The sequence below is a fragment of the Stegostoma tigrinum genome, chromosome 15, assembly GCF_030684315.1.
Source record: "Stegostoma tigrinum isolate sSteTig4 chromosome 15, sSteTig4.hap1, whole genome shotgun sequence".
NCBI classification, from domain to species: Eukaryota; Metazoa; Chordata; class Chondrichthyes; order Orectolobiformes; family Stegostomatidae; genus Stegostoma; species Stegostoma tigrinum.
In genome coordinates, this window is record NC_081368.1 from 22,170,037 (window position 1) to 22,197,951 (window position 27,915).

General features: G+C 40.6%; 1 protein-coding gene across 1 annotated transcript in view; it reads right to left on the reverse strand.

Annotated features, from left to right (window-relative positions):
- The window catches only part of zdhhc15b (zinc finger DHHC-type palmitoyltransferase 15b), an 81,258-nt gene that overhangs the window by 31,752 nt on the left and 21,591 nt on the right, over nucleotides 1–27,915 (reverse strand). Inside the window, exons 2-4 of the mRNA XM_048544476.2 lie at nucleotides 18,809–18,835; nucleotides 9,608–9,702; nucleotides 6,219–6,339 (exon numbers count right to left, since the gene is read on the reverse strand). Of these exons, the coding sequence (XP_048400433.1) occupies nucleotides 6,219–6,339; nucleotides 9,608–9,702; nucleotides 18,809–18,835 (243 nt within the window). The remainder of the gene's footprint in view (nucleotides 1–6,218; nucleotides 6,340–9,607; nucleotides 9,703–18,808; nucleotides 18,836–27,915) is intronic.

Consider the following 27,915-nt stretch of genomic DNA (forward strand, 5'->3'; position numbering starts at 1 on the left):
TGTCTCACTTTATTCAAGTCAGAGTTGTGGCTGCAGGTATCTGCATGGATCCGAGCTCTGCCTGCCTCTCTGGGAGAAGTGGAACATTCCTTGTTCCAGTTGTACTCAACGTCCCCACCCACAACTCTTTCTCTGATACGGTGATGGTGTCATCAGCACTGGTCTTGTCCAAAACTGGAAAAGTAATCAATTTTGCTTCCAATTTCTGTTTTTCCTTCAACTAGTCTATCTCTGACTATTTGCTACCCTTCCTGAACTTCATGGTTCCAATTTTTAACGACAGGCATATCCACCAATATCCATTACAAACTCATTGACTTCCAAAGTTACCTTGGTTGTAGTTCCTCATATCCAGCTTCCTGCAAGAATTCCACTCCATTTTCCAGTTTCTCCATCTGTTCACATCTGTTCTGATGATGCCTCCGTCCACTAGGGTACCTCTGACAGGATTTCCCTCACTGTGGTTAATAGAGCCCTCAGCTGTGTCTGCATTCCCACCCTCATTCTTTCTCCTCTCCTTGATCTCCTCAAACAACAGGATTTTAACCGCATGTTGCAGGAACAGCAACTCATACTCCACTTGGGAACCCTACAGCCCAATGGTATCAATGTGGATTACACAAGCTTTAAAATCTCCCCTCCCCCTTCTGCATCCCAAAACCAGCCCAGCTCGAACCGGCCTCCCTAACCTGTTCTTCCTCTCACCTATCCTCTTCTCCCACCTCAAGCCATACCTCCATTTCCTTCCTACTAACCTCATCCCACCCCCTTGATCTGTCCGTCCTCCCCGGACTGACCTATCCCCTCCCTACCTACACTCACCTCTACTGGCTCCATTCCCGCCTCTTTAACTTGTCTGTCTCCTTTCCACCTATCTTCTCCTCTATCCATCTTCGATCCGCCTCCCCTTCTCTCCCTATTTATTTCAGAACCCTCTTCCCCTCCCCTTTTCTGATGAAGGGTCTAGGCCTGAAACGTCAGTTTTTGTGCTCCTAAGATGCTGCTTGACCTGCTGTGTTCATCCAGCTCCACACTTAGTTATCAGGGTTTTCCTCGTCCTCACTTTCAAACTGACCCATGTCTGAATTCGAAAGATCATTTTCCATCACTTTTGCCATCTCCAGCAGGATACCACCACCAAACATATGCTCCCTTCCCTTCCATTGCCAAAATCCCATACAGACTGTTTTTTCTGTGACACCTGATCCACAATTCCATCACTCTTAACACTTCCTCACTATTCATGGCACCTTCTCTTGCAATTGTAGACAATGTAACACTTTCCTATTTACCACCTCCCTCCTTACCATCCAGGTGAAGCAGCATTATACACATACATCTTTCAATTCAGTCTGTTGTATTTGCTGTACACTGTGTGGTCTCCTTTACATGTGAGAGACCAAATACAGATTGGGTGGCCATTTTGTGGTGCCCCACCACTCTGTCCATAGGAATGGCCCAAATCTTCCAGCTGATTTCCATTTCAATAAATCACCTTGCTTCCACGCTAACATTTCCACCTTTGGCATTCTACGAAGTTCCAACAAAGCTCAACACAGGATGGGGAGCAGCATATGCACTTTACAGCCTCTTGGACTCAATATCTTCTTTTAAATATTCAGATAACCTCAGTATTCCATTTTTCTTATGTTACTTCCCCACCACCCCCACCCCATGAGCCTTTTTTTGTAGCTTGTTCACTTTTCTCTCAGTAGAACAGATCCATTTTCTTTTTTTCACAGCTAACATTTACACTTATTTTGCATATCTATCACCTCTTTACCATCTTTGGCTCTGGATATGTTTACCATCTGTTCCACTCACTCCTCCTCCCTTTTTGTCACTAACATAAAAACATAATTTTCCAGCTCCTTTCAGTTCTGAACAGCAGTCATACTGGCTACGAAATGTTAACTCTTATTTTTGTTCTCAACAGGCGCTACAAGTCCTGAGTTTTGCTAACAATTCGCTTTTCTTTCAGATGTCTGATATCAGCAGTATTTTGCTTTTATTTGTGGGTTCATGTTTCAGCAGGCCTGGCGATATCTCAACAGATTGATTAAAAAAACTTTATAAATATAAATGATAGTCAGCTGAGACACCAAGCTTTGATTAGGAAGCAGAGATCCGTAATACGGTTTCCAGAGAATAACCTAGTATTTGGAAAAGAATTGCATCTAATTTTGTATTTCACCACTTGAGTTGGATTCATTCAACAGAATGCACTGCTTGAGAATGAGATGCAAACACAGGCTGTAAAAGAAAAATCGGTAAGTGTCTGACTAGAATGGAATTTGAAGGTTACGGAGAAAAGATGGGGAATGGGAGCTGGTCAGTTGTCAAGAACTGGCATGAAAACAATCAGCTGAATGCACTCCTCCTGTGCTGTAACCATTCTACAACTCTGTGATTCAATGTGCAAATTGCCCATGGCGTTCAGGGATGTGTAGTTTAGGTGTGTTAACCATAGGAAATGCAGATTACAGGTTAAAGGTGGGGGTTGGTGGCTCTGGGTGGGATGCTCTTCGGAGGGTCGGCGTAGACTTGTTGGGCTGAATGGTCTGTTTCCACACTGTAGGGATTCTATGACTTCCCAACTCCTGTACTTAATGGTGAGCAATGAAGCGAAACATGTTAAGTGCCTTCTTAACCATCATGCCTATCTGAGATGCAACTTTCAAAGAACTATGTACCTAAACCCCTAGCTCTCACTGTTTGACAACACTACCCAAGGCCCTACCATTAACTGTATAAGTACTGAATTTGTTCATTTTATCAAAATGCAATACCTCACGTTTATCCAAATTAAAGTCCATCTGCCACTCCTCAGCCCATTGGCCCAAGTAATCAAGATCCTTCATAATCTTAGATAATCTTCTTCACTGTTGATTATACCATCAATTTTGGTGTTACCCACAAACATTCTAACCATGCCTCCTAAATTCTCATTCAAGTTATTTGTATTAGTGACAAACAAAATGTCGGAAAACCTGCAAAGCCAGAGGAAGGAGCAATTGGGTTAGACTTCCTTCACCCTTCTCTTTCAAATAAATGCAAACAGAATTACCAGCTATGATCAATATAGTTATAACCATTAGCTCTTCAGACAGTGCTTCCATAATCAGGAACTGAACATGTTGTTTCTACCCAGCTCATTGAGAACCCTTAATATTTTCCATGTTGGCTTATGAATGTTCATAAATATAATCGAAGAAAGTAAATTTCAATCTTGTGATGATGGTTGGGCATGTGAATGGCGATTTGCACATAATCTTAATTAAATGTCATATCCAGGTTATATCACTGGCTATATCTTCAGTCATTTCATTCGCACTTTGCAATTACACTAAAGATGCTTTGTTACAATTGAGAGCAAATCAAAGCAATTTACAGAGGAGGCCTTTAACCCTGTACTCAGTCTGCACATAGCAGACATCAGTGCAAAGATGACTTTTTACAGTTTGGATGCAACAAAATTCTGCAATGAATAAAAAACTCATTCACTTTGGTAGGAATAACTGCAATATGGACTATTACTTAAACTGGTGAAAAATTGCAGCACGCTGCTGTGCAAGGAGCCCTGGATATCCTTGTGTGTGAATCACAAAATGTTGCTTTGTAGGTACAGCAGGTAATTAAGGCGGCAAATGAAATATTGTCCTTCATTGCTGGAGGGATGGAGATTAAAAATAGGGAGGTTGTGCTGCAGCTATATAGGGTGCGAATGGGGCCACATTTGGAGTACTATGTACAGTTTTGGTCTCCTTACTTGAAAAAGAATGTACTGGCACTGGAGGCGGCGGCCAGGAGGTTCACTGGGTTTATTCCAGAATTGTACCGATGGTTATGAGAGGAGATTGAGTAAACTGGGACGATGCTCATTGGATCTTCAAAGAATGAGGGGGGAATCACACAGAAACACATAAAATTAAAGGGAATAGATAAGATTGAAGCAGGGAGGGTGTTTCCACTGGTGAATGAAACTAGAACTAGGTGACCTAACTGCAAACAAAGGGGGAGCAGATTTAAGATAACAAAGTGCAGAGCTGGATGAACACAGCAGGCCAAGCAGCATCTCAAGAGCACAAAAGCTGACGTTTCGGGCCTAGACCCTTCATCAGAGAGGGGGATAGGGAGAGGGAACTGGAATAAATAGGGAGAGAGGGGGAGGTGGACCGAAGATGGAGAGAAAACAAGATAGGTAGGGAGGAGAGTATAGGTGGGGAGGTAGGGAGGGGATAGGTCCGTCCAGGGAAGTTGGACAGGTCAAGGAGGCGGGATGAGGTGGTAGGTAGGAAATGAAGGTGCGGCTTGAGGTGGGAGGAAGGGATGGGTGAGAGGAAGAACAGGTTAGGGAAGCAGAGACAGGCTGGGCTGGATTTGGGATGCAGTGGGGGGAGGGGAAGAACTGGGCTGGTTTAGGGCCCCAAACCCCACCTCTTCCTCCGTTACATTGATGACTGTATCGGCGCCGCCTCTTGCTCCCCAGAGGAGCTCGAACAGTTCATCCACTTCACCAACACCTTCCACCCCAACCTCAAGTTCACCTGGGCCATCTCCAACACATCCCTCACCTTCCTGGACCTCTCAGTCTCCATCTCAGGCAACCAGCTTGTAACTGATGTCCATTTCAAGCCCACCGACTCCCACAGCTACCTAGAATACACCTCCTCCCACCCACTCTCCTGCAAAAATTCCATCCCCATTCCCAATTCCTCCGCCTCCGCCGCATCTGGTCCCAGGATAAGGCATTCCACTCCCGCACATCCCAGATGTCCACGTTCTTCCAGGACTGCAATTTCCCCCCACGGTGGTCGAAAACGCCCTTCACCGCGTCTCCCGCAACACATCCCTCACACTCCGCCCCCGCCACAACCGCCCAAAGAGGATCCCCCTCGTCCTCACATACTACTCCACTCCACATTCCCCCCCAACCCCACCATACCCGGCACCTTCCCCTGCAACCGCAGGAAATGCTACACTTGCCCCCACACCTTCTCCCTCACCCCTATCCCAGGCCCCAAGATGACCTTCCATATCAAAGAGATGTTCACCTGCACATCTGCCAATGTGGTATAGTGTATCCACTGCACATGGTGTGGCTTCCTCTACATTGGGGAAACCAAGCGGAGGCTTGGGGACCGCTTTGCAGAACAGCTCCACTCGGTTCGCAACAAACAACTTGCACCTCCCAGTTGCGAACCATTTCAACTCCCCCTCCCATACCTCAAACGACATGTCCATCATGGGCCTCCTGCAGTGCCACAATGATGCCACCCGAAGGTTGCAGAAACAGCAACTCATATTCCGCTTGGGAACCCTCCAGCCCAATGGTATCAACGTGGACTTCACAAGCTTCAAAATCTCCCCTTCCCCTACTGCATCCCTAAACCAGCCCAGTTTGTCCCCTCCCCCCACTGCATCCCAAAACCAGCCCAGCCTGTCTCTGCTTCCCTAACCTGTTCTTCCTCTCACCCATCCCTTCCTCCCACCTCAAGCCGCACCTCCATTTCCTAACTACCACGTCATCCCGCCTCCTTGACCTGTCCATCTTCCCTGGACTGACCTATCTCCTCCCTACCTCCCCACCTATACTCTCCTCTCTACCTATCTTGTTTTCTCTCCATCTTCGGTCCACCTCCCCCTCTCTCCCTATTTATTCCAGTTCCCTCTCCCCATCCCCCTCTCTGATGAAGGGTCTAGGCCCGAAACGTCAGCTTTTGTGCTCCTGAGATGCTGCTTGGCCTGCTGTGTTCATCCAGCTCCACACTTTGTTATCTTGGATTCTCCAGCATGTGCAGTTCCCATTATCACCGGAGTAGATTTAAGACTGAATCAACGAAGAACCTCTTCACCCAAAGGGTTGTGACTCTGTGGAATTCCTTGCCGATGAAGCAGCTGAGGCTACCTCGTTGAATGTTTTTAAGGCAAAGATAGATAGATTTTTGATCAGTAAAAGAATTAAGGATTATGGTGAGCAGGCAGGTAAGTGGAGCTGAATCCACAAAAAGATCAGTCATGATCTTACTGAACAGTGAGCAGGGTCAATGGGCCAGATGACCTACTCCTGCTCCTAATTCTTATGTTCTTATCACAGTTTATGAATGTCATTCAACAAAATGTCACACCTACAGTCATTCTTATAGCCCAATATCACCTTGATTATATTTAACATTTTGTCTTAAAATAAAATTCCATTTGAGATTCGATTCTGGTACCTCCAGCTGCAGTCCTGGTGTACACTGGCAACTTTTTAGCAGCATCCAAGAGAATTTGCTTTTGTACTTCAGGTCTTTCTTCTCGCTCGTACCTTTCTTTATCAGCTCTGTTCAATTGGAACTATAAACACATAAAAAAATGCAATAAAATCATACATTTTTTGATTGATTCATCCCCAGAACATGGATATTATTGGAAAGACCAGCATTTGCTATCCATCTCTAACCTTTCTTAAGAAGATGGTAGTTTGCTGTCTTCTAGAAGCACTACATTCTGTGTTGAAGTTGCTCCCCAATAGTACTTGTAGGTCAGGCGTTCAAGGACTTTAACAGAAGGACAGCAATATATTTTCAAGTCAGAATGGTATGAGACTTGGACAGGAACTTGGCTAGGCTTATATTCCTGTGCACCTGCTGTCTTTGTTCTTCTATGTGGTTAAGACTATGCACTTGGGGGCTGCTGTTGAAGCAGTCTTGGTACATTACTGAAAAAAGACACACAGAACCAAAACTGTTCTTTTTTCAGTAACACTTAAGATTGTAATACCAAATGGCAAGTCAAGGTGTGTTGCTGCCACACACTGCAATCACAATATGTCAATGGTAGACTGAATGAATTTTAAAGTGGCAGTTAGGGTATAAATCAAGTGGGATTTGACTTGGATCTTCCTGAGGTTGAAACTACTGTTGAAGCTGCACTCATAGAATCATGGAATTTTACAGTACAGAAGGAGACCATTCAACCCATCGTGTCTACCGGTTTCTGAAACAGTTACCCAGCTACTCCTACCTCTGTAGCCCTCTAACTTCAACGCTTTCAAATATATATCCAGCTCTCTTTTGAAACCTTCTATGGGATCCACATTCACCAGTATCCTAAGCAGCGCATTCTAAATCCTAACAACTTTTGGAGTAAAGAAGTTTCTCTTGATTTCCAAGCTCTCTTGCTGACAATCTTGAAATTGTGACTCATAGTTACTGACATACCAACTAATGGAATCAGAATATCCTGCCCTGTCAAGATTGTTCATAATTTTGAACACGTCAATAAGGTCACCTCTTAATCTTCTCCCTCCAAGAAGAACAAGCCCAATCTCTCCTTGTAATTAAAATTCTTCATTGCTGGTACCATTCCAGTAAATCTGCTTTGAACTCTCTCTTCAGGACTTTGAACATGCTTCCTTAAGTAAGCTACCCAGAACACAATAGTCCAAATGTGGTCTGACCAATGATTTGTAGAAGAGTAGCATCACTTCCTTGTTCATATACTCTGCTTCTATTCATAAATCCAAGGATCCTACAAACCTTCTTAACAGCTGTGTCAACTTGCATGGCCTATTTCAGGGAATTATGCATTGATTCAGAGGTTCCTCTGCTGCTATACCCATCTCAAAGTTGGACATTTAAGCCCATATTGTGTGTCTGTATTTCTTTGACCAAAATGCATTACCTCGCGCTTCACTGAATTGAAATTCATTTGCTAGGTGTCTGCCTTTTTGGTCAACTTGTTGACGTCCATCTGAAGTTGCTGGCGTTATCCTCACAATTTAAAATTCTCCCTAGCTCAGTATCATCTGCAAATTTCGAGATTTTGCCCTCAACACACATTTCCAAATTGTTTATAAAAGTCAGATAAAGTGAAGGTGCCAACACCAATCCCTGGGGAAAGCAACTTTCAACTTGTCTCCAATCTGAGGAATGCCCATCTAAACCTAACCTCTGTTTCCAATTTTTAGCCAACTTCTAACCATGCTGCCAAGGGCCCATCAATTTCAAACATTTCTAATTTGCTAACCAACTTGCCATGTGACCCTGGATCAAATGCTTTCTGAAAGTCCAAATATAAAACCTCCACAGCACTATCATCCTCCACTGGCAGTGTCAGCTTGTCAAAGTACTCAATTACATTTGTCAGACATGACCTGCCTTTGACAAAGCCATATTGACTATGTGGTATTAACTTATTTTCTCCAAGTGTATATTATGGTCTCCATCAGTTTTTCCACTATTGATATCATCCAGAAAAGTGGCAAGTATTCCATCACACTTCTGACGTGTGTCCTATTAGATGCTGTAAAAGCTTATAGAATCAGAAGATGAGTTTATAAAATATGCAGCCTTTGATTTATTTTTATAGCAATCACTTTAATGTGACTGGCCCAATTACATTTTTGGTCAATAGTGTCATTAATGTTTGGGGTTTGGTGATGGTAAAATTACTGTCCAGAGAATGTAAAAGTGTCAAAACAAAATGGGTGAACAACTGGAGTATGAAGCATTAGCCAGAATTCAATTATAACAGCAAAAAATTAGCAAGGTTGTCAGAAGGCCCTAAAATTCCTCTTACCCATATAAATTCTTAAGCTGATTCTCACAGCTTGTTGCTATTTACCATCAGGTCTAGCTCTGCAAAATACAACGGATAATACACAAAAGAATCTAAATCTGCTCCAAAAAAGAGCAACCTCTTAGTAAATGATTTTGTTTTGCAGAATCTATCTGCAACAATTATTTTAAAACCAAAGACCTGTTGTAGTCTAGTGCTGTTTGTTGAACATTAGTTCACAGTTATCCAAAGCACATATTTAAATTGACAAATTCACTCAGAACCTAGAAGCAGGGTTTCTGCTATTCATTCAAAAAGGAAGCAAAAGTCAGGAGCTGTCCTGCCTGAACACTACATCAGTTGCTGTCTCACTATCTTTAACAACCAGTCAAAGTAGGATCTGCCAATGGTTGAAGCAGGCTACCTACCCCGCTCCAAAGGCACACGTCTGAACATAACTAATATAAATAATAATTATAATGGGGAATGCAGAACAAAAAGAAAGTTAAAGACCTTACTGTTGCAAATAAACCTACAAGGATCTTATAGTATTGTAGAATTTTACAGGCTATGTTTTGAACTACACAGCAGAAAGCCTCACACAACTGCTTGCAACAGTTGAATTTTTTGCAGTACTGGATCAAGCTTTCTGTTTAGAAGAAGTTCTTCCCCCTGTTGTTTATTCACTTACCCATAAATTTAGAATACATTTTCTGCCTTCACCTTAAATCCTTGAACTGATAAACAAGCCAGGAATCTGCCTCAGGATTCTGTCAATGCTGTTTGATGCAACACGTGAAAAAGGTAGTCCAAAACAACGCTTTGTCTCCATGGCCTTCTCAACAGCTACCTTCAATCATACTACTAGAATCAGCATTTAATTGCACTGAAAGGACTACGGAACCCACCCTGAAGTACAGTGGCCTGTAATATCAAACATTGGCAATGACTGCACTCAATCTGGTCATCTTTGCATAATTTATGTTGAAGGTAAACACCATAGGAGGTTTGAGCTTTGTACAAAAAAATAAAGTTACTATATATTTCACTCAAATTTAATTACCTTTCGGGAGGGTTCAGCTGGTTCTGTGAAAATAGCTTTGCAATAGGTCCATACAAACATCACAAAAAATAAGTGAAATACCACAAGATATGCAGCTGCAAAATAAAGATCAGATGAAGAAAAGATCTATTATTAACAGACATTTAAAAAGTACATGTAACTATATTTGCCATCAAATATGTTCTGTATATGTAAAGGTTGATTAGTCATTCAGTTCTGTTCTACAGGGACAGTACCTTAGGTTTTGCAATAATAATACAGGGAGGAACTCAATAAAATGAATTTTAATGGACACATTTTGGCATTGCAATTGGTAAACATAAGCTAAAGGTTCACCATACTGAGCTAGGAGAGAACAATACAAAGGACCTGAGGATAGCACAGGAATGTGTGTATTCTCAACTGTTTGGTCAAATCAATTTCCAAATCAAATGTATTTTTCTTTCATAAAGACTACATTGGTGGTAATGACTCCAATTATGGTAGCCATTTTGTTTAGTTTCTTAATCACTTGCATCAAATATATTATTTGTCTCAGCATGCCCTGTTCCTCTACTGAAAGCAAAGATTGGTTTAAGAAGTTTCAGAGGTTGTGTGAGCAGAAGCTGAGCAAACTAAGCCTTGAATTAACCTTGGAAACTTCACCTATATATCTGCCTCAAATACAGAATATTCACGGCTAGACTGAAAAATTCCTCTGCAGTGTCCCAATATTTTGTCATGCTTCTAACTTCTAACATGCTACTAAAAGAATTTTTCCATCTTCCAAGTCATCACCTCTCTGATGAAATGGCTAAATTTGATCCATTCAATAAATAGGACGGATGGAAGCCAGCACTGTACATGCAGATAAGAAATTAATAAGTGCTGAGGTTCATCTAATATTACAAGTGGTGTAAATTTTACAATATTCACATTTAAGCTTTTTGTTGACTTCAGTATGAGTCTGATTTTATATTTCTGGCCTGAAAAGAAGAAAAAATTACACACAGGCCTGAATTTTCACCAAGAATGAGAGTGACTCCAGTATAGCTAAAATGGTGCTGGAAGCTCAAATTCAGAGGTCTCACCCCAAACTCTTCTATACCACTATGGGAATGGAGGAAATGGTGGCTTTTGGATATGTGTGATTCATGGAAGATGCTGCACATGTAAAACTGCAACTGCCTCCAGTCAGATTGAATTTTGAAAGAGACTACTGGCATTATTTGAAGAGTTTTTGCAGCGATTCAGGAACACCTTCAGCAAAGAGAAGGTGCCCTTTGGGAATGAACATGCATTAAAAAATGGGTAAGCCCAAAGCAACTGTCAAGTAATCATGGAAACTGTTGAGCAATCAAGGCATTTAAATCTCCACACATTTGAATGGTTTGGGGGAGGGAAAATACTGCATGTAGCATTTAAAGAATATCAGCACGTGCTGTTTTCCTGAGGGCTATCATTTAGGATTGGTGTTTTCGCAACTTATCAGAGTGGGGTGCTTGTTTGATTGACAGTCCCTCCTCGCTAAAACGTCTGTGAGTGAGACAGTGAATACAAGTGCTGGTTTTCACAAGATAGTAAGCAATTGAAGAAAGTTAAAGACAGCAAATCGATTTTAAATTAGTGCCCTTTTAAAATATTAATTCATGAAATGACAGAATAACTTTATTTCACCTCAGCACAGTTCCTGAAGTCTGTCCATAGTGGACACTTGGCAATACGCTATGGAGGGTGTGAGGACAAAGGGTGGTGGAGTCGTGGATTGGTATGAGGTAGCAGTGACTTAACAGAAAGTTTGTACTGGGGCTACAAATGGCCATGACTGTGGGTGTGTGGAGGGGCTTAAGTTGGCATAGGACCTATGGAGGGACAAAGGATGAGATAGATGGGACACAGGGACTATGCTTGTGAGGAAAATGTGAAGGGTGAGGGCTGTTTTGTTCCATACTTTTGTAAAAAAAAACAGGTACAACAAAGTCTCCGATCATCAAGTCAAGCCCTCCCCACAGTGTGCCTCCATTTGTTACAGACTCCAAAGGCTTACCGGGGCAGCAAGCCCGATTCCCATTAAAATCCATGCCCTGCCAACCTTGATCATGCAGACAATTTCTTCCAACTTAGGACTGGGGAACTGCAATTTTTCAAAAAATTCAAGCCACAATGTTATAAAGCGTTGTTAGCGAACTCTAATGACAATTTTGATTTTGAAGTGCAGTTATCATTGTCATATAGGCAAGTAAACACATTTTTAAAGCAACAAATTTCTTGGCATTTTGTTGATGAGTCTTCACATTCAAAAGTTTAAGGCAAAACCATAAAATGGTTGCAAATCAATTCCATTTCTTCACATCTGCCACTACTTTGAAACAATTGCAAAAGTAATCTTGTACTTATGATGCAAATAGGATTATTTTGACAGAAAACGACAGGAAAACATTGTGTAGTGGATCGTAACTCAATAGAAAATACGTTCCTATATTTAACAGTCTAGAGATCAGCTTGAAAGGAATTAAGTTATCTGTGGTGACAGAAATGCATATTGCTAATTATATCACCAGGGATTTAATAAATAGTAGTTTAATTTCTTTCAAAAGTTTGGAACAGTAGGAAAATACAAATAAAGTCCTGATGACCGGGGAATCCAGAACTAGGGGTCATAGTTTGAGAATACAGCATAGGCCATTCAGGATTGACAGAAGGAGAAATTACTTCATTAGAAAGAGAGTGGTGAGCCTACAGAATTCTCTGCCACAGAAAGCTGTTGAAGCCAAAACATTGAATGATGGATGTGAGTTTGCTTGCTGAGCTGGAAGGTTCGTTTTCAGACGTTTCGTCACCATTCTAGGTAACATCATCAGTGAGCCTCCGGTGAAGTGGGACATAACACCAGCGCTTCACCGAAGGCTCACTGATGATGTTACCTAGAATGGCGACGAAACGTCTGAAAACGAACCTTCCAGCTGAGTGAGCAAACTCACATCCAGAACCTCAACCTGAGCTACAAATCTTCTCAAAACTCGCTAACATTGAATGATTTCAAAAAGTAGTAGTTAGATACAGTTCTTAGGGCTAAAGGGAGCAAAGGACTGAATGGCCTACTCCAGCTGCTATTTTCTATGTTTCTACGCAACTCAATTCTGGATAACATGCTTAAAGTACAAAAATGGTGCATTTGTACACTGTCATAGAATCATTGAAGGCTATAGCACAGAAAAAGGCCTTTCACCCCATCAAGTCTTCACCTATATGTCTCATTTCCAAACAAATGAGAAATATTATTCACCAAGCCAGATTTAAAGTTAGAACTGCCTTCCCAAGATTAATACAATGTTCATCGCTTGATTTTTCAACAGCAGAAACATAAAGATCCAAAGTCCACATATGAATACACTAACAAACCCGAAAGGAATAGGTAATATGACAAAGCAAATCTTTTAAAAAGTAAATGGGCAATGCCAGGGTTGAGTTTTAAAAGTTTGAAGAATACAGGAAGTGAAAATAGTCAAGAAAAGTAAGACAGTCTAGCTTTGAGGTTTATAGGAAGAATGTTACAGTGAAAGACTGTGTTATGAGATTGGATTTCACCTAGCGAGGAAGCAGGGAGAAGAAAATTGTGTATAGTGTTATAGTTACAAATTGAACAAGTAATTATTTGTATACAGTACCGTTACCATACGAAAATATTCCAAAGTGCCTCATGCGAGTTTTATAAAACTAAACCAGACTCCAAACTACTTAAGGAGATATTAGGTCAGATGACCAAAAGCTTTGTCAAAGAGCTAGGCTTTAAGGAGTGTCTTAAAGAAAGAAAAAGAGGTGGGACGTGGAGAAGTTTAGAGAAGGAATTTCAGCACTTAAGGCATTGGTATGGTCACCAGTGGTGGAGCATTTAAAATAGAAATGCTTTAAATATGTCAGAGGCTTATGGGGATGGAGAACATTCCAGGGAAAGGAGGTACAAGGCAAAGGCACAATTTGAAAATACGTTTGAGAATTTTAAAAATCAAGGCATTGCTTAATCAGGAGCCAGTGCAAGTTACCAGACAAGAGGGGTGATGAATGAGCAGAACGTGGTAAGAGTGATGTTCCCTGTAAGCTGCATGGCCGAGAAACCTTGCATGTACTCTGTCACCTTCCACCATATGATTTACACTCTGCTTTAAATATACTGTGCATAGAACTCTGCACTCAGCAATTCGAAGGCATGTTGGCTGCTAAAGACACTGGCAGCAGAGTTTTAGGTAGCATCAAGATTATGGGGTGGGGTAGATGGAGGAAGGCTGACATGCAGTACAGTGAAATAGTCGTCTAGCAATAATAAAGGCGCTGATGAGAGTTTGAGCAAATGAATTGAGCCATGGGCTACAATCAGGTGATGTTACGGAGGTGAGAATTACGATCTTTGTGATGGCATTAATGTATGGTCATCATCTCATCTTGAGGTCAATTTTTAAATTGCCTTGTTCAGACTCAGATTATTGTCTAGGGGCTGGATTGAGTTAATGGCTAGCAAACTAAGTTTACTCTAATAACTGAACGCATGGTTTTCCCCTTCCTAATATTCAACTGGAGGGAATTTCAGCTCATATAGTACTGGTTATCGGAACGAGATAATCTGACATTAGAGACAAAGCATAAAAAGAGTGGATCATTCAGAACAGCATTCCAAAACACTATTTATAAAACAGAAAGGAAGAGGTGGGATGGCATGGAACTCAAAAAACAGGTGTCTGAAAGAATACTTTCCAAATCCCACCCCCTAAATGCACATAGGGTACAAGATGTTAGAACAGCCTCCGCAGATATGGGTGCAGTATTCAGGATTTGAATTGTTTATCATCTAGAAAAAAAAACGTTCTTATATCTGGTGTGAAATTTGTCAAAATGTTGTATTTAACTTCCTCTGATACTTTGATAACACAACTTTTCCTCCAACTCACCATGAAACTTGTTGCAGGAGATTTACAAGTAGGCATAATTTATTAAATTATTTGTTTCATTTCAGGCTCACTAACTTACAGGCAAGTGGAAGAGACTGTAGAGCTTGAAATATTTATTGAGCAGTTGTGGTGTGTAGACTAGGTGTGCAGCAGAGCAGCAGCATACAGATGCAGATACTTGGGCTTCAATCTGAATGCTGAGAGTCTGCACAGTGTGACACTGAAACATGCCCATTGGTGAAAGGATAACAATCTGAGTTTGCTTAATCTGGGCATGCAACACATCATGTAAAACTGCTACTGGATTATTAGCTCATTTCTTCTACAGCACAGGTTTAATTCTACAAAATTTAGATTGAGAAATCACTTGCCAAACTAACTCAGCATTGACAGTAAAAAACCATTTCAGCACACTAAAAACAATTTTTAAGTAAGATTTTATTAATTCAGCATTTAGGATAAATATGTTTATGGTCATTTCTCCAATCAAATGTCTTGTTCATTATCAGAAGATGGCATTCAGTTTTTCGGCTTCCATGTGAGAAGGAAGGCAGATGTGCATGAATATTCAGTACTGAAAGCTCATCTGTTAAGATCAAAATGACAACATGCTTGATGCAGAGCTCTAGTTTTTGGGTACTGCTCTCAACGAAAGCTTGTTGTATCTACAGGAATTGGCTGTCATAATCATACATGGCTTTGTTTCAGTAAAACCTTGGCAACAGAGACATCTTTCATATCAACTTATTGCTGTTCCAAATACTTTATTTCTGGAAGCACTTAAATGAAAAAAAACACTAAATCTACCTGTTATTTTCCATATTAAATCATACTCCCTTAGTTTTTAAAACAATGGTATGAAAATTAACATTTTAATTTGTTTAATCTAGGTTTGAGGCAGTAATTCATGAAAAGCTGTTAATCATTTTAGTCTGAAATAAAACTAAGGTGCCAGAGCATACAGACTACAAATGTGCTCAGTATCTGGCTGCTTCTCCTTAGATCTTGCACCGCTACCAGCCACTACCAGGGTACCAGTTGCAGTGTTGGGTAGAGGTCAACAGGAAGTACGTGGCTGTACACCAGCAAGTTCAACACAGCCCACATTGTATTTACACAGACACTGTCTCTTTTGTTTGGCTTTTCTGGGCCAATTTTTAAAATACTACTAGTTCAATCTATACATCCATCTGGAAGCTTCATCAGCAATTTTAAACAGCCTGCAGTCAAATTTCCACCTGTATTTATAATACTGTTCTGAACACCAGAAAATAATTATATGGACGAGTCTATTTCGTTATTCATATTTTATATATTTTTCCTGTGTAGACTTGTTCAAATGAGACTCATTAATAATGAGCACTGGGTGTCTGTTAACTTCCTTCCTTATAATTATTTTGTATATATAACTTTGATCTTTCCAAATAAATGTCTGCTTTCCTTCCTTTTGGTTTTTATTTTTTACAAGATGTTCTCATTCATCAATAACATTCTGTGGCTAGAATAATCATTTCCTATTTAACAGAACTAAACTTCAGAAACTTGACTGAAATTATTCAACAGGTTACAGAACATAGCAGAGTATCGCCTGAATCAAATATGATTCAGTGGGTAACATACTCACCTCAAAGTTGTGAATTCAAATTCTACACCAGGAGTTGAGCACAACAATTTACGCTGACAAGCCAGTGTAGAACTGAGGGAGTTCTGCAGTATCAGAGGTGCCATTTTTCAGATCAGATGTTAAATTGAGGTTATCTGACCCCGCAGGTGGATGTAAAAGATCTCAATATACACTTTTGAAGAGGAGCATGGGAGACTCACCAGTGTCCTAGCCATTGATTACTCCTCAATTAACCCTGATAAAGGATTATACAGTCATTATCACCTTGCAAGTTCCTACGAACTGCAATGCTCAAATTGGGTGCCGTCTTCTCACTTCTGAAGGGCAGTTACAATTCAGAAACATCCACCTGCAATCTCTATACATCACATTTCACTTTCGGTAAAGCATGGTTCCTGTTCTTTCTCCTGTTAAATAGTCAGGCATTTATTCTACTTGTTCTCAAAACTAATCCTGAATCTCAGCCCTGATTCCAGCGTCATTCATGATTCACTGATCCCATATGCATAGGTGGAGGTCTTTCTTGTATCTTGCAACTGTTGTCAGCCACTGCGTCTAAAATCTCACCTACAATCTAGCCAACAGTCATCAGCCTATGAAGCTCATCCCAGACAGTAACAGCATGAAATATACCAGCATAATCTTATTTCCATTAATTAGTCAGGCTACCTTATTCAACATTCATACTTTTACAAAAACATAAGTTTAGCTAGTGACTACAATAAACATACACCCAAGAGACCTTGCACAATTCCACACTCAATGCCCCTGACACTGGCAGCTCAATTGTGTAGTGATGACTTTAGACAGTTCCAACAATTTTTATGCAAGTTGGTTCACTTTCAGAAGCTTCTACAGATGATGTGGACACCAGTTCAAAGGACTGTGAATCAGGAGGGATGCCTGTTCAGGAGTCAGAAATCTGCTTGACAGTTTTGACAATAATTTTAAAATATTAACTTCATACATCATATTTATGACAATTTAAGTTTGTTTCTACTGTAGTGGCTAATGATAGGGTTTGGTTGTTAAAAGATAAGTGACCATTAAAGTTAGGGTTGTGAAAGAATCCAGGTGCACTAGAGTATTTCACCATGGACAAAGTTGCTTGTTTGCATTGAATAGTATTGGGTTTCAGATTTAAATATGTCAATTGAACGATTCACATTCTAGCCATCTGGTGAGTCTCTGGAATAGCTGAACAGATGGCTAACCTCTTTGACAGCACATCCATCTGTTCGGCTTTGAATAAGTGATTTTTGAATGGCTCTTTGTTTAACGTGAAATTTTTTGAGGACTCAAGGACTTAGCAATGTTATTATTGGTTTTATGAGTTCTATATGTAATGGACATTGTTATATTATTTGTTCTTTAGTCTGTGACTGATAACAGAGTCACAGGAAAATAAACAATATACAACAAATACCTGGCTTCTTTATTATAACTTGATATAGGACGCATACAGACAGGGGCACAGCTGCACGTCTTGCTGTGTTGGTCTACATTCAACTCTAGAGTGACGTGAAATTTGACTGCTTCTGTCAGTGACTCTCCACTTAGAGTGTCTTAAAATCCTCTTGCAACAGATTAGTCATTAGTTTTCAGATGTTTAGAGGAGCTATGGGAACAGAAGGCAGAAGGGGAGTCAGGAGTACAGCAGGTATTGGTGATGAATGTAATGGGGGTGGTGGTGAGAGACGACCAATGGTGTGCATAATTCTCATGTACAGAACTGGGCTGATGACCCAGTGATTGGAGGCAGGTCTTCTAAACTGCCCACTTTGACATCTGCTCCACTCCATTCCTTCCTTGTGTTTGGTTCAAGATTTGATGACTTGCACTTCAGCTTAGCCCTGCCACTTCACCACGAGAACAGCACGGCTGGCACTGTTGGGTTAATGGGCAAGATTGTAACATTGCAAAATCGTTCGACTCAATTCTTGCTTCAAAAAGGAAAAAAAATCAAGCCCATAATCTCTGGCTATTTTTAGTTACCTGCCAACTTCATTCCTACTTTTGCTCAATGTTCCCTATAGCCCGTAAAGTACCTTAGAGCACAAGACACAGAAACAGAGTAGACCATCTGGCATGCTTTGCCATTCACTACCATCAGGCCGATTCTGGACTTTAGTTTTCTGTCTGCTCAATATATTCCTTGATTCCTTGACAAAGGAATCTGTCAACAATCATTAAATTTATTTAGCGGTGGAGTGTCCACAAACATCTTGAGAATACAACTAGGAAGTTAAAGGAGGATTAGTGTATTAATAAATTACAGTGATAATGCTCATACAACTGAAAGATGCAGTGACAAATTTCAAAAACTATTTACATAGTGGTCTTCAGGTGGTATCACATAAAGCCGACAAGCTTTCACCCAAATCTCTCAATTAAGTATTTCAGTTAAAAATTTAAATGTATGATTTTGATATAGAATTCAAATCCAACTTTTATAGGGATTGAGTACATTGTACATTTTGAAGGTTGACAGTTAAATTAAAACCTGCTGTTTCAGCAGTTTTACTTTTCTGGTAAGAAACAACCGTCTGCATTTGAGTACCAAGATTAATATAGATCTTTTGAAAAGGCAGAGGTGTCGTGCTCTTCACAGTAGAATCAGATTCTATAAAAGATGGATTCAAAATAAAAACTTACCTTTCTCAAACCCATTCTGGACTGTAACTGTAAATGGAGAGAAATGAAACAAAATTAACACTGGACATAAAATCATGAAGAGATCAAAATGAGAAATCCCCGTTACTCAGGCTTAAACTAAACAAAATGCATTTTTATTGATCCATTAAAGAAAATTTTAAATTATTTGTACTGGATTAAAAACGTCAGCAAAAGGAGGCCCGTCTGCCTTTTCAAGTGCAAATTCCATATGAACTATTTAACCACTAAAGCAAAAACAAGAATGACTCTTGCTGGAAATCTAAAAGCTATAAATGCTAAACACATGCAGTTCAAGCAGCAAGAAGTAAGAAAAAGTAGGAGGAATCTGCACTGAAAACACCAAATGCTGGAGATCACCATGTGTCAGACAGCATCCACGGAGAAAGAGCAAGCTAATGTTGAGTCAAGATGACTCTTCTTCAGAGCTGATGTTGTTTCCAGCAAAGAGTAATGGAAGTTCATTTCCTTAAATTTACCTGTTTCTTTCTCTACATATGCTGCTAGGCCTGCTATATATTCTCAGAATTTTCAGTTTATATTACTGTAAATTTTATTTCCTATTACCTTTATAAATACTTCTGAATTATCTTTTTTTCCTAAAATATTATGATTGCCTTAGATTTGAATGCTGCTTGTGGTATATAGTCCATACCCAAAACAAATTTTTGTAAAAGCAATTCTGACATCTGCACCCCTGCTCTCTACCATTTCATTCTTTTATTTACAATCCTCAAGTCTTGCCATTTTTCAATGATTCATCAATGGAAATAACTTTTCATTTCCTGTGAAAAATTCTGAAAGTTTTAACAGTTCTCTTACATTTCCCCTCTACCTTCTCAAAGCCAGCTGAAACCATCCCAGTTTTTCCCTGAGTTTCTTACTGTGGCGATGTGTTCTAACATTTGATATTTTTCATGGTTACATTTTTTAAAAATCATCAAGTGTCCAAAATTGTACACCATTCCAACTGCACCTTCACCAATTGCGTATTCAATACCAAATCTTGTTTCTTCCACTTGCTCTCCTACAATAAATCCAGAATCCAATTTTCCCTCTACAAGCTTTTTCTAAAACTGAATTCCTGCTTTCACAAGACCTACCTATGGCATTGTGTGGCCTAGATCTGGCTGACCCTTCGCTGTATTTGACAATTTTATCTCATTGGCTATATTTGCATTCTTTGTTCTTCTCCCCAAAACATTTACTTCACATTTACTTACATTGAACTGTGCTTTCCATAACCTGTGTTTTCCTGCAATCTACCAAATTCTTTATGAGCTTACAAGTTGTTACAGCTCTTAACTTGGCATAGTAAGCAATTGTGATGCTTACTGTCCTTTATGTATTTGACCAACTCATTCAATTCACACACGAGACTGATGGAATGACGCACTGACTTTTGAGAATTGAATACTATAGCTTGAGCAGAATATATTATGATCATCCCAAGGATACAATGCTATTCAGTGACTGTCAATTCAATTTCACCATTTGAGAAAGAAAAACTGCTGATTTTAAATCTCTAAAACATACCCACAAATCATCAGATTACTACTTTATTGAAACCGGCTATGAAACACTTCACTATCAGTGAATTAAAATAAACTAATTTAAAAAAAAATCTACTTTTGGTTGTATTTCTATAACAATATCCAGTTCATGCTGAAAAATCCATCATCTCCACATTGATGATTAAATATTAAAAGTTTCAACTTTGTGTTTGCATTTAATTCATATCGAATCGATGATGAATATTAATTATTTTCCCCTCCTCACTTTATTCCTTCTTTGCCTAAAGTTGTTTCCTCATGCCGAGGTACAGGTTCAAGTGACTGGATAGAAAGTGACAAAATGGCTCAATTGTGGCCAGCATCACAACTAGACTTGATTCTGTCAGCCTTTCCCAATCTATACTTTTCATTTGGGCACATCAGCAGAATCGGAGGCTGAACTCTTCACCCGGTTTCTGCACAATCCATGAAAACCACTGTTCACATTCAACTACAGGCATCTTTCACCTCTCCAGTGTCAGCGTGGCTCAACTGGTCACAGTTCATAACCAATGACAGAGCTGAGCTCATGGTCTCAACCAGAAGCTCTCAAAACTGCACACTGTCAACCTTTGGGGATCCATGAAGAATTTCCACAGAGTCGACAAAATAATGTGATGGTATGAGTTATCTCAGGCACAGGGCAGGGTAGGTTGATTGTTTTAGGAGGCAACAGGTCTGTGAAGAGCAGCACAGAAGTGTCTGTGCTTGTTTTGAAAGCATTACTGCTTACACACAGTACTTTCATGTTAAATGTGTCTTATAGTATTATAGCTTAGATGGGAAGCTTGTGATTACCAACCCAAAAATGTGTTCTTCAAAAATAAAAATTTGAGGGTCAATGGTGCTCACTGACACTGCAGTACGAAAAGTTTCCGCATGGTTGGAAATGCTGCAGTTGACGAGGCTGCCTGCCTGAATCCCATCGATATATTTAGGTGGATATTATCTACTTTATGCCACTACTGAAGGTAGAGAAGGTAGATCTCCCAGTATTCTATTTTTCTTAACCACCACAATTGAAACAATGTATACGTTCACTTGTTTGAGGGTTCACAATCAGAACTGCATTTCAAAAGAAATCTTTTGTTGTAAAGTGTTTTATGATGAGTTATTATACAAATGTAAGCTATTGCTTCAGGTCTTTGCCTTCTGCAGAATTGCTGTACTTGCCAGAAAAATATACTATTGTATAAGATTTAGAGGTTTTTAAAATGTTGCAGGCCAGTAAATCAGACAGCCTATTTCTTAGTTCTGTGTCGAATTAGAAACCTATGTTGAAATTCAGTCCAAGGTGATGTTATTACACAATCCATAAGACTGTAAGATATAGAAGCAGAAGTAAGCCATTTAGCCAATCAAGTGGGCTTCCACCGGTTTCCTCCCACTATCCAAAGATATGCAGATTATGGAGGCTGGCTGGGCCTGGGTGGGATGCTTTTTGGAGGGTCAGTGCATACTAGATGAGCCAAATGGCCTCTATCTGCACTTAGGGATTATATAATTCTATTGAATCTGCTCTACTATTCAATGTGATCATGGCTGACCTGTTAATACTCAAATACGCTTTCCTTCTTGTTACTTATAAAATTCTTGATTCCTTTTATTGATCACAGATTCACTTTCCTCAGAGGAAATTTCTCCCCATCTTTGATCCAGGTGTACAAAATGATCAGATGTGTCAATAGAGTGGACAGCTAGAGACTTTTTCCCGAGAGTGGAGATAGCTATTATGAGGGGGTATAGTTTGAAAGTGAGTGGAGGTAGACGTAAGGGAGACGTCAGAGGTAGGTTCTTTATTCAGAGAGTGGTCGGGGCGTGGAATGCATTGCCAGAGAAGGTAGTGAGTCGGCCTCATTAGGGGGATTTAAGTGGCTATTAGATAGACATATGGACGATAGTATAAGGTAGGGGTGGAGGTGAGACAGATCTTAGGATAAGTGTAAACGTTCAGCACAACATTGTGGGCCAAAGGTACTGTACCTTGCTGTACTGTTCTATGTTCTATCTTGTCTTAAATGAGCAACCCCTTATTGTGAGATTATGTCCTCTGGTCTCAGACTTCCCCAGAAGGGGAAATAATCTGTCAAGCCTCCTGAGAATCTTGGTAATTTCAGTAAGATTGCCTCTCTTTCTCCAAATCGCCAATGAATATAGGCCTAACCAAAGCAACCTCTCCTCATAAGACAATCCCTCCTTACCAGAAATTATCTGAGTAACCATACCCTGACTGCCCCCAATGCCAGTGTATCTTTCCATCGATAAGGTGCCCAAAACTTCACACTATTCCAGCAATGGTCTAAGTAGTGCCTTGTGTAGCTTTACCAAAACAACCCTACTTTTATAGCTAACAAAGTGTGTTCTGATGAAGGATCTAGGCCCGAAACGTCAGCTTTTGTGCTCCTAAGGTGCTGCATGGCATGCTGTGTTCATCCAGCTCCACCCCCCACCCCTTCAAACGGTCATTGACTGGTGGAGGTTTCCCCCTTGGTCCTTGAAGAAATGTTTGAACTCCCAAAGTTTCAATCAAGGCACTTGAATCATGAGCTTTTGGTCATCCATTGTTTTGATTGTTTTAAAATAATCTTAAGCACTGTCATCCCAACTCCCTGCAAGTACAAATGACACTGCGGTGAGTAAAGGCTTTCGGTTTATAAGTATGTTCTGCAGTCGAGTCCCCTGCAGGCTGTGAAGATGGTTTGCATTCACAGCTCCAGCCCTTGTTAAACAGTATTGTCAATCACGGTCTCTCTTCCTTCAACCACCTTTATCCTTGCTCTGCATGAGCTCAATGAGCTGCTACCAGTCAACAGCTGGCTTTTATTGAATTTTGAAGAAATAAATAAAATGTCACAGAAAACTTGTAATAAAGGTGTTTATAAATATGAAGAATGTATATTTTCTTTTTTTTGTATACTGTGTCCAGATCAGTGTGATTACTGAGCTGATCAGATCTGAGCACATTTCAGTCTTGATAACAGACTGTGAATGAAAAAGGCACATTATTTCCTGGACTGTTAAACTGCAAGGCCTAAATTGGATGGGATATTGCTATTTTCCCTTTCCCGTAACTGCTCCCTGTACCTGATAGTGGGAAGCATTGACTCCTGCTCTGTGGATGACTGTGTCTGATTTTACACCCATCCTGTTCTCACTGGACATCCTATTCAGAACTTTGCTGTGCAACCTTCGAACAAGGTTATTTTCTAATTCATGTTACTGCAGCAGTCCAGTCAAAACCAGGAATAATTCCAAGCAGAATGAAGTTTTTAATAAAAAAAAATGTTGTGTTCACCCAGCTCCACACTTTTTTTATCTTGGGTTCTCCAGCATCTGCAGTTCCCATTATCTCCTACTTTTATAGACTACACCTTTCAAAATATAGGCTAACATTTCATTTGCCTTCTTGATTACTCACTCAACTTGTACACTACTTTTCTGTGATTCACAGGTGAGGACTCACAAATCCTTCTTTTCTGTACCTTTTTGCAGCCTTTTTCGATTTAAATAACATTCAGCTCGATTATTCTTCTTGCCATGGTACATAATCGCACATTTTCCACAATATACTTCATCTGCCAAGGTTTTGCCCACTCACTTAATCTGTCTATATTCCTCTGCAGAACATGTCTATCTTAAGTTTGGAGTTTGCATGTTCTCCCCCTGACTACATGGATTTCATGTGGGTGCTCCGGTTTCCTCCCATTGACCAAGGATGTGCAGGTTAGGTGGAGTGGCCATGTTAAATTGCCCATAGTGTCCAAGGATGTGCAGGCTAGGTAGATTATCCATGAGAAATGCAGGGTACAGGGATAAGGTTGGGTGGGTTTGGGGGGCGGGGAATCTGGGTGTGATGCTCTTCAGAGCATTGGTACGGACTTGATAGGCCGAATGGTCTGTTTCTACACTATAGGGGATTCTACGATTCTACATTTGCCTTTCCAACTATTTTCATATCTTCCACAAACCTGGCCATAGGACATTATATTAACGGCTTGGATGAAGCAAGTCAATGAAACGTGGGCCCATCACTGATCCATGTGATGCTCCATTAATTACAAGTTGCCATCCTGAATATAAGTTATCTCAACTATCAGTCTTCTACTAGATATCCAACTGTCTATCCATACTAATATTCTACCTCCAATACCATGGGCACTTATTGAATAAGTAGCCGAATAGCTGTACTTTATCAAATACATTCCGAAAATCCACATGTTTATGTCCACCGCTTTCTCTTTATCTATCCTGCTTTATACCTCCTCAAAAGAATTCTCGTAAATTTGACGAACATGATTTCCCCTTCAGGAAGCCATGCTGACTCTGCTTGATTATATTATGTATTTCAAAATCCTCTTATATTACACAATTTTATAACAGACTCTGACATTTTCCCAATAACTTTAAGGTAGTTTAAGCTAAAATGGCCCAGTTACCAGTTCTTTCACACCTTGGCAATTTTGCGATTGTCTAGGACTTTTCCAGAACATAAGGATTTGTGGAAGGGTACTACCAGTATCTCTGCAGCTACTTCTTTTATTGTTATCCTCAGATAATATTCTATCAGGTCTACCAAATGTATCAGTCTTTAGCTTCATTAGCTTCCCTAGCACTTTATCTCTTGTGATAGTCATTGCATTTATTTCCTCTTCTCCTTTTACACCTGGATTATTTAGTAATTTTATTCTACTGTGAAGACTGATGTATTTATTCAACTTCTCTGCCCTTTTCTGGTTCTCCATTACTATTTTTTCAGTCTTATACTCTAAAGGGCCTATGTTAACTTTGGCTTCTCTCTTCCTTTGCATACTTTGAAAGAAGCCCTTGCTATTCATTTATATATTACCCGCAAGTTTACCTTCAAAACTTATTTTTGCCCTTTTTTTTGGTCAAATCTTGTTGGTTTCTAAAACTTTCCCAATCCTCTTGCTTACCAAAACATTGCCACATATTTTTGATGTTTGACGCTATGCCTAACTTCTTGGTTAACCATAGTTGGCAAAGCCCTTTACTAGAAACATTCTTCCACACTGAAACATACCTTTGCTGTGAGCCACAAACTATTTTCTTGAATGGCTGCCTTTGCTCCTCAACTTCCTTTGTTGCTAAACACCTTTCAGTACACTCCAACCAGCTTTACCTTCATTCCTTTGTAATTACCCTTATTTAAGCTTAGCACACTTGTTTCTGACTCCACTTCTTCCCTCTCAAACTGAATGCTAATTCTATTATTGTATGGTCATTGTTTAAAGGGGAGCTTTTACTCTGACATCATTTATTAAACCTCCCACATTACAGAACCAGATCCAAAATAGCTTGACCAATGGTTGAATCCACAACATATTGTTCGGGAAACTGTCCCGATTATACTCTATGAATTATTCTTCATGGCTTCCTCAGCCAATCTTATTAACCAAATCCACATGAAGATTAAAGTCTCCTGATTAATGCACTAATTTTGTTACATGCCATAATTACCTTCTGATTTATTCTCTGTCCCACTGTATAGCTATTTTGGAACACTCCGGGGAGTGCCTTTTCCGAGTCTTTACTTCACTCGTCGATGTTTGTGTACTCTCTAGCATCACCACAGACCAAGGACCAGGTAATACTGGTGTAATATGAGGCTGGTTGTTATCGTCATTATCAGCGGGGCCCTACTGATGCTACTGGCAAATTTGTGGGGATTATGTCTCGGTGGAGGATCTTACCTCACTGTTTGCGGTTTTTGCTCACTTGTCACTGAAGAGTTGTAAGAGTTCGAGTGTCAGTGACAGAGTGAGTCTTGATGTCTTTTGGGCGAACGTGTCATATTTCTCGATGCCAAGGAATTTCATGAGGCGGTTATTCATATCCAGCCACTTGCCTCGTGCGCCCATCACGAAGCCAAAGTACCTGGGCACCACGCCTCCCGTCAATTCCGTGACCTCGGCATTTAGGTGTTTATACTTTTCCTCTTTCTCTCGCCATGCTGTTTCCAGTGCTTTACTGTCATTCTCGTACCGCACTGTGACATCTACGACCACGATCTTCTGGTCTTTTCTAAATATGAGATCGGATTTCCATAGGAAGCCATTTTTGTCAAACAGTCTGGGCTCCACGTACGATGTCCAGCTGTACTTACTGACATGTTTCTGCAACTGGTCAGCGATCTTGTTATGGCGTTTGATCCGTGCATTTTTAACGAATGGGCAGCATCCTGAGATGTGTGATATGGTTTCGTTTACCATCTTACACCTTCGGCATAGTTTGTTTCGGTTAGGCCTACCTCTAGATAATGTGGTTCTTGTCGGGTATAGATTACACCGCAAGAGCACGCTGTTAATAAATCTAGAGGATTTTTGTTGTACTCTGGCCTTCGTCCAAAAATTAGAGATCTTGTTGTCTCTAAAGTACTGGATGCCTGCCCCTTGACATTCCAGTTTTTGCCATTTTTCAAATTCCCACTCCCTCCAGCCCGCATACCTATTGGGTGGTTTTGGTCGTCCCACGTTTGCCTTCTGGAGTGCCGGCATCATGTCTTGGATGGTGGTCATCAGGTCGATTTTCCCTTCATCGCTGCTGCGGCTACTGGGTTGGAAATTTTCAATTTCCTTGAGGACCTTGAGCTTGCGTAGTCCCGCAACAGTCTCTGTGTTGCTCTCTCCTTTATATTGAAAGGAGGCCCGAATGACCACATCACTTGACATGTCTAGTGCCTCGCGTTTGCGAACAATCGCGGATGGGATTTGTACCTCCAGTTTTGGGACACCTAGACTGCCGTTCTTGTTGCTAGCATATAGCATTCCGTCTGCGGTATGAGGTGGGAGGTGTAGGAATTCTTTGGTGGCGTTGCGGATTATTTGGTCCAGCTTTATGAGGGTAGTCTGTGATGCTTCTGTCAGGATCAGATGGAAGTACAATCTGGGGATGACATGTACTTTTAGGATTTCCAGCCGTTGTCGTGGTCGGAGAGGTGCTGCCTGCATTCCTTTAACCCAGGACTTCAGCTTCTCCTCCCACTCCCCTTCTGCCACACCTGCCCATGGGTCGATGTGGGCACCCATGTATTTCTCTGTGTCACCTGGTGGTATGTAGGCTATGGATTTGTCCTTCAGCTTCCAGTTTGGGAAGTGATTGTACAGGAAGGTTTTCCTTTTAAAAGTGAAGTGGAATCCCTTCGTCTTTGCTGTGTTTATACTGAGGCCTGTATGGTCACAGTATGCCTGGAGTAGCTTCAGGTTCCTAGCCATACCGGTGTGACAGTCGCTTAGAAGGGCGATGTCATCTGCGAAGGCCAAAGTCGAGCAGTTGACTCTTCTGCCGCCCAGGGTCATGGAGACCCCTGAGTTGGCCCTCTCCAGAGAGCACACCAACGGATCCAAAGCAATGTTAAATAGTATTGGTGAGAGTGGGTCGCCCTGCTTTACGCCCCTCTCAATGGTTATTGGGGTGGTAGAGTTACCGTTTCCTCCCACCACTGTTGTGTTGCCAGTGTATAGGTCTTCAATGAGACTTACAAAGGCTTTGGGTATTTGCGTTCTTTGCAGAGATTTG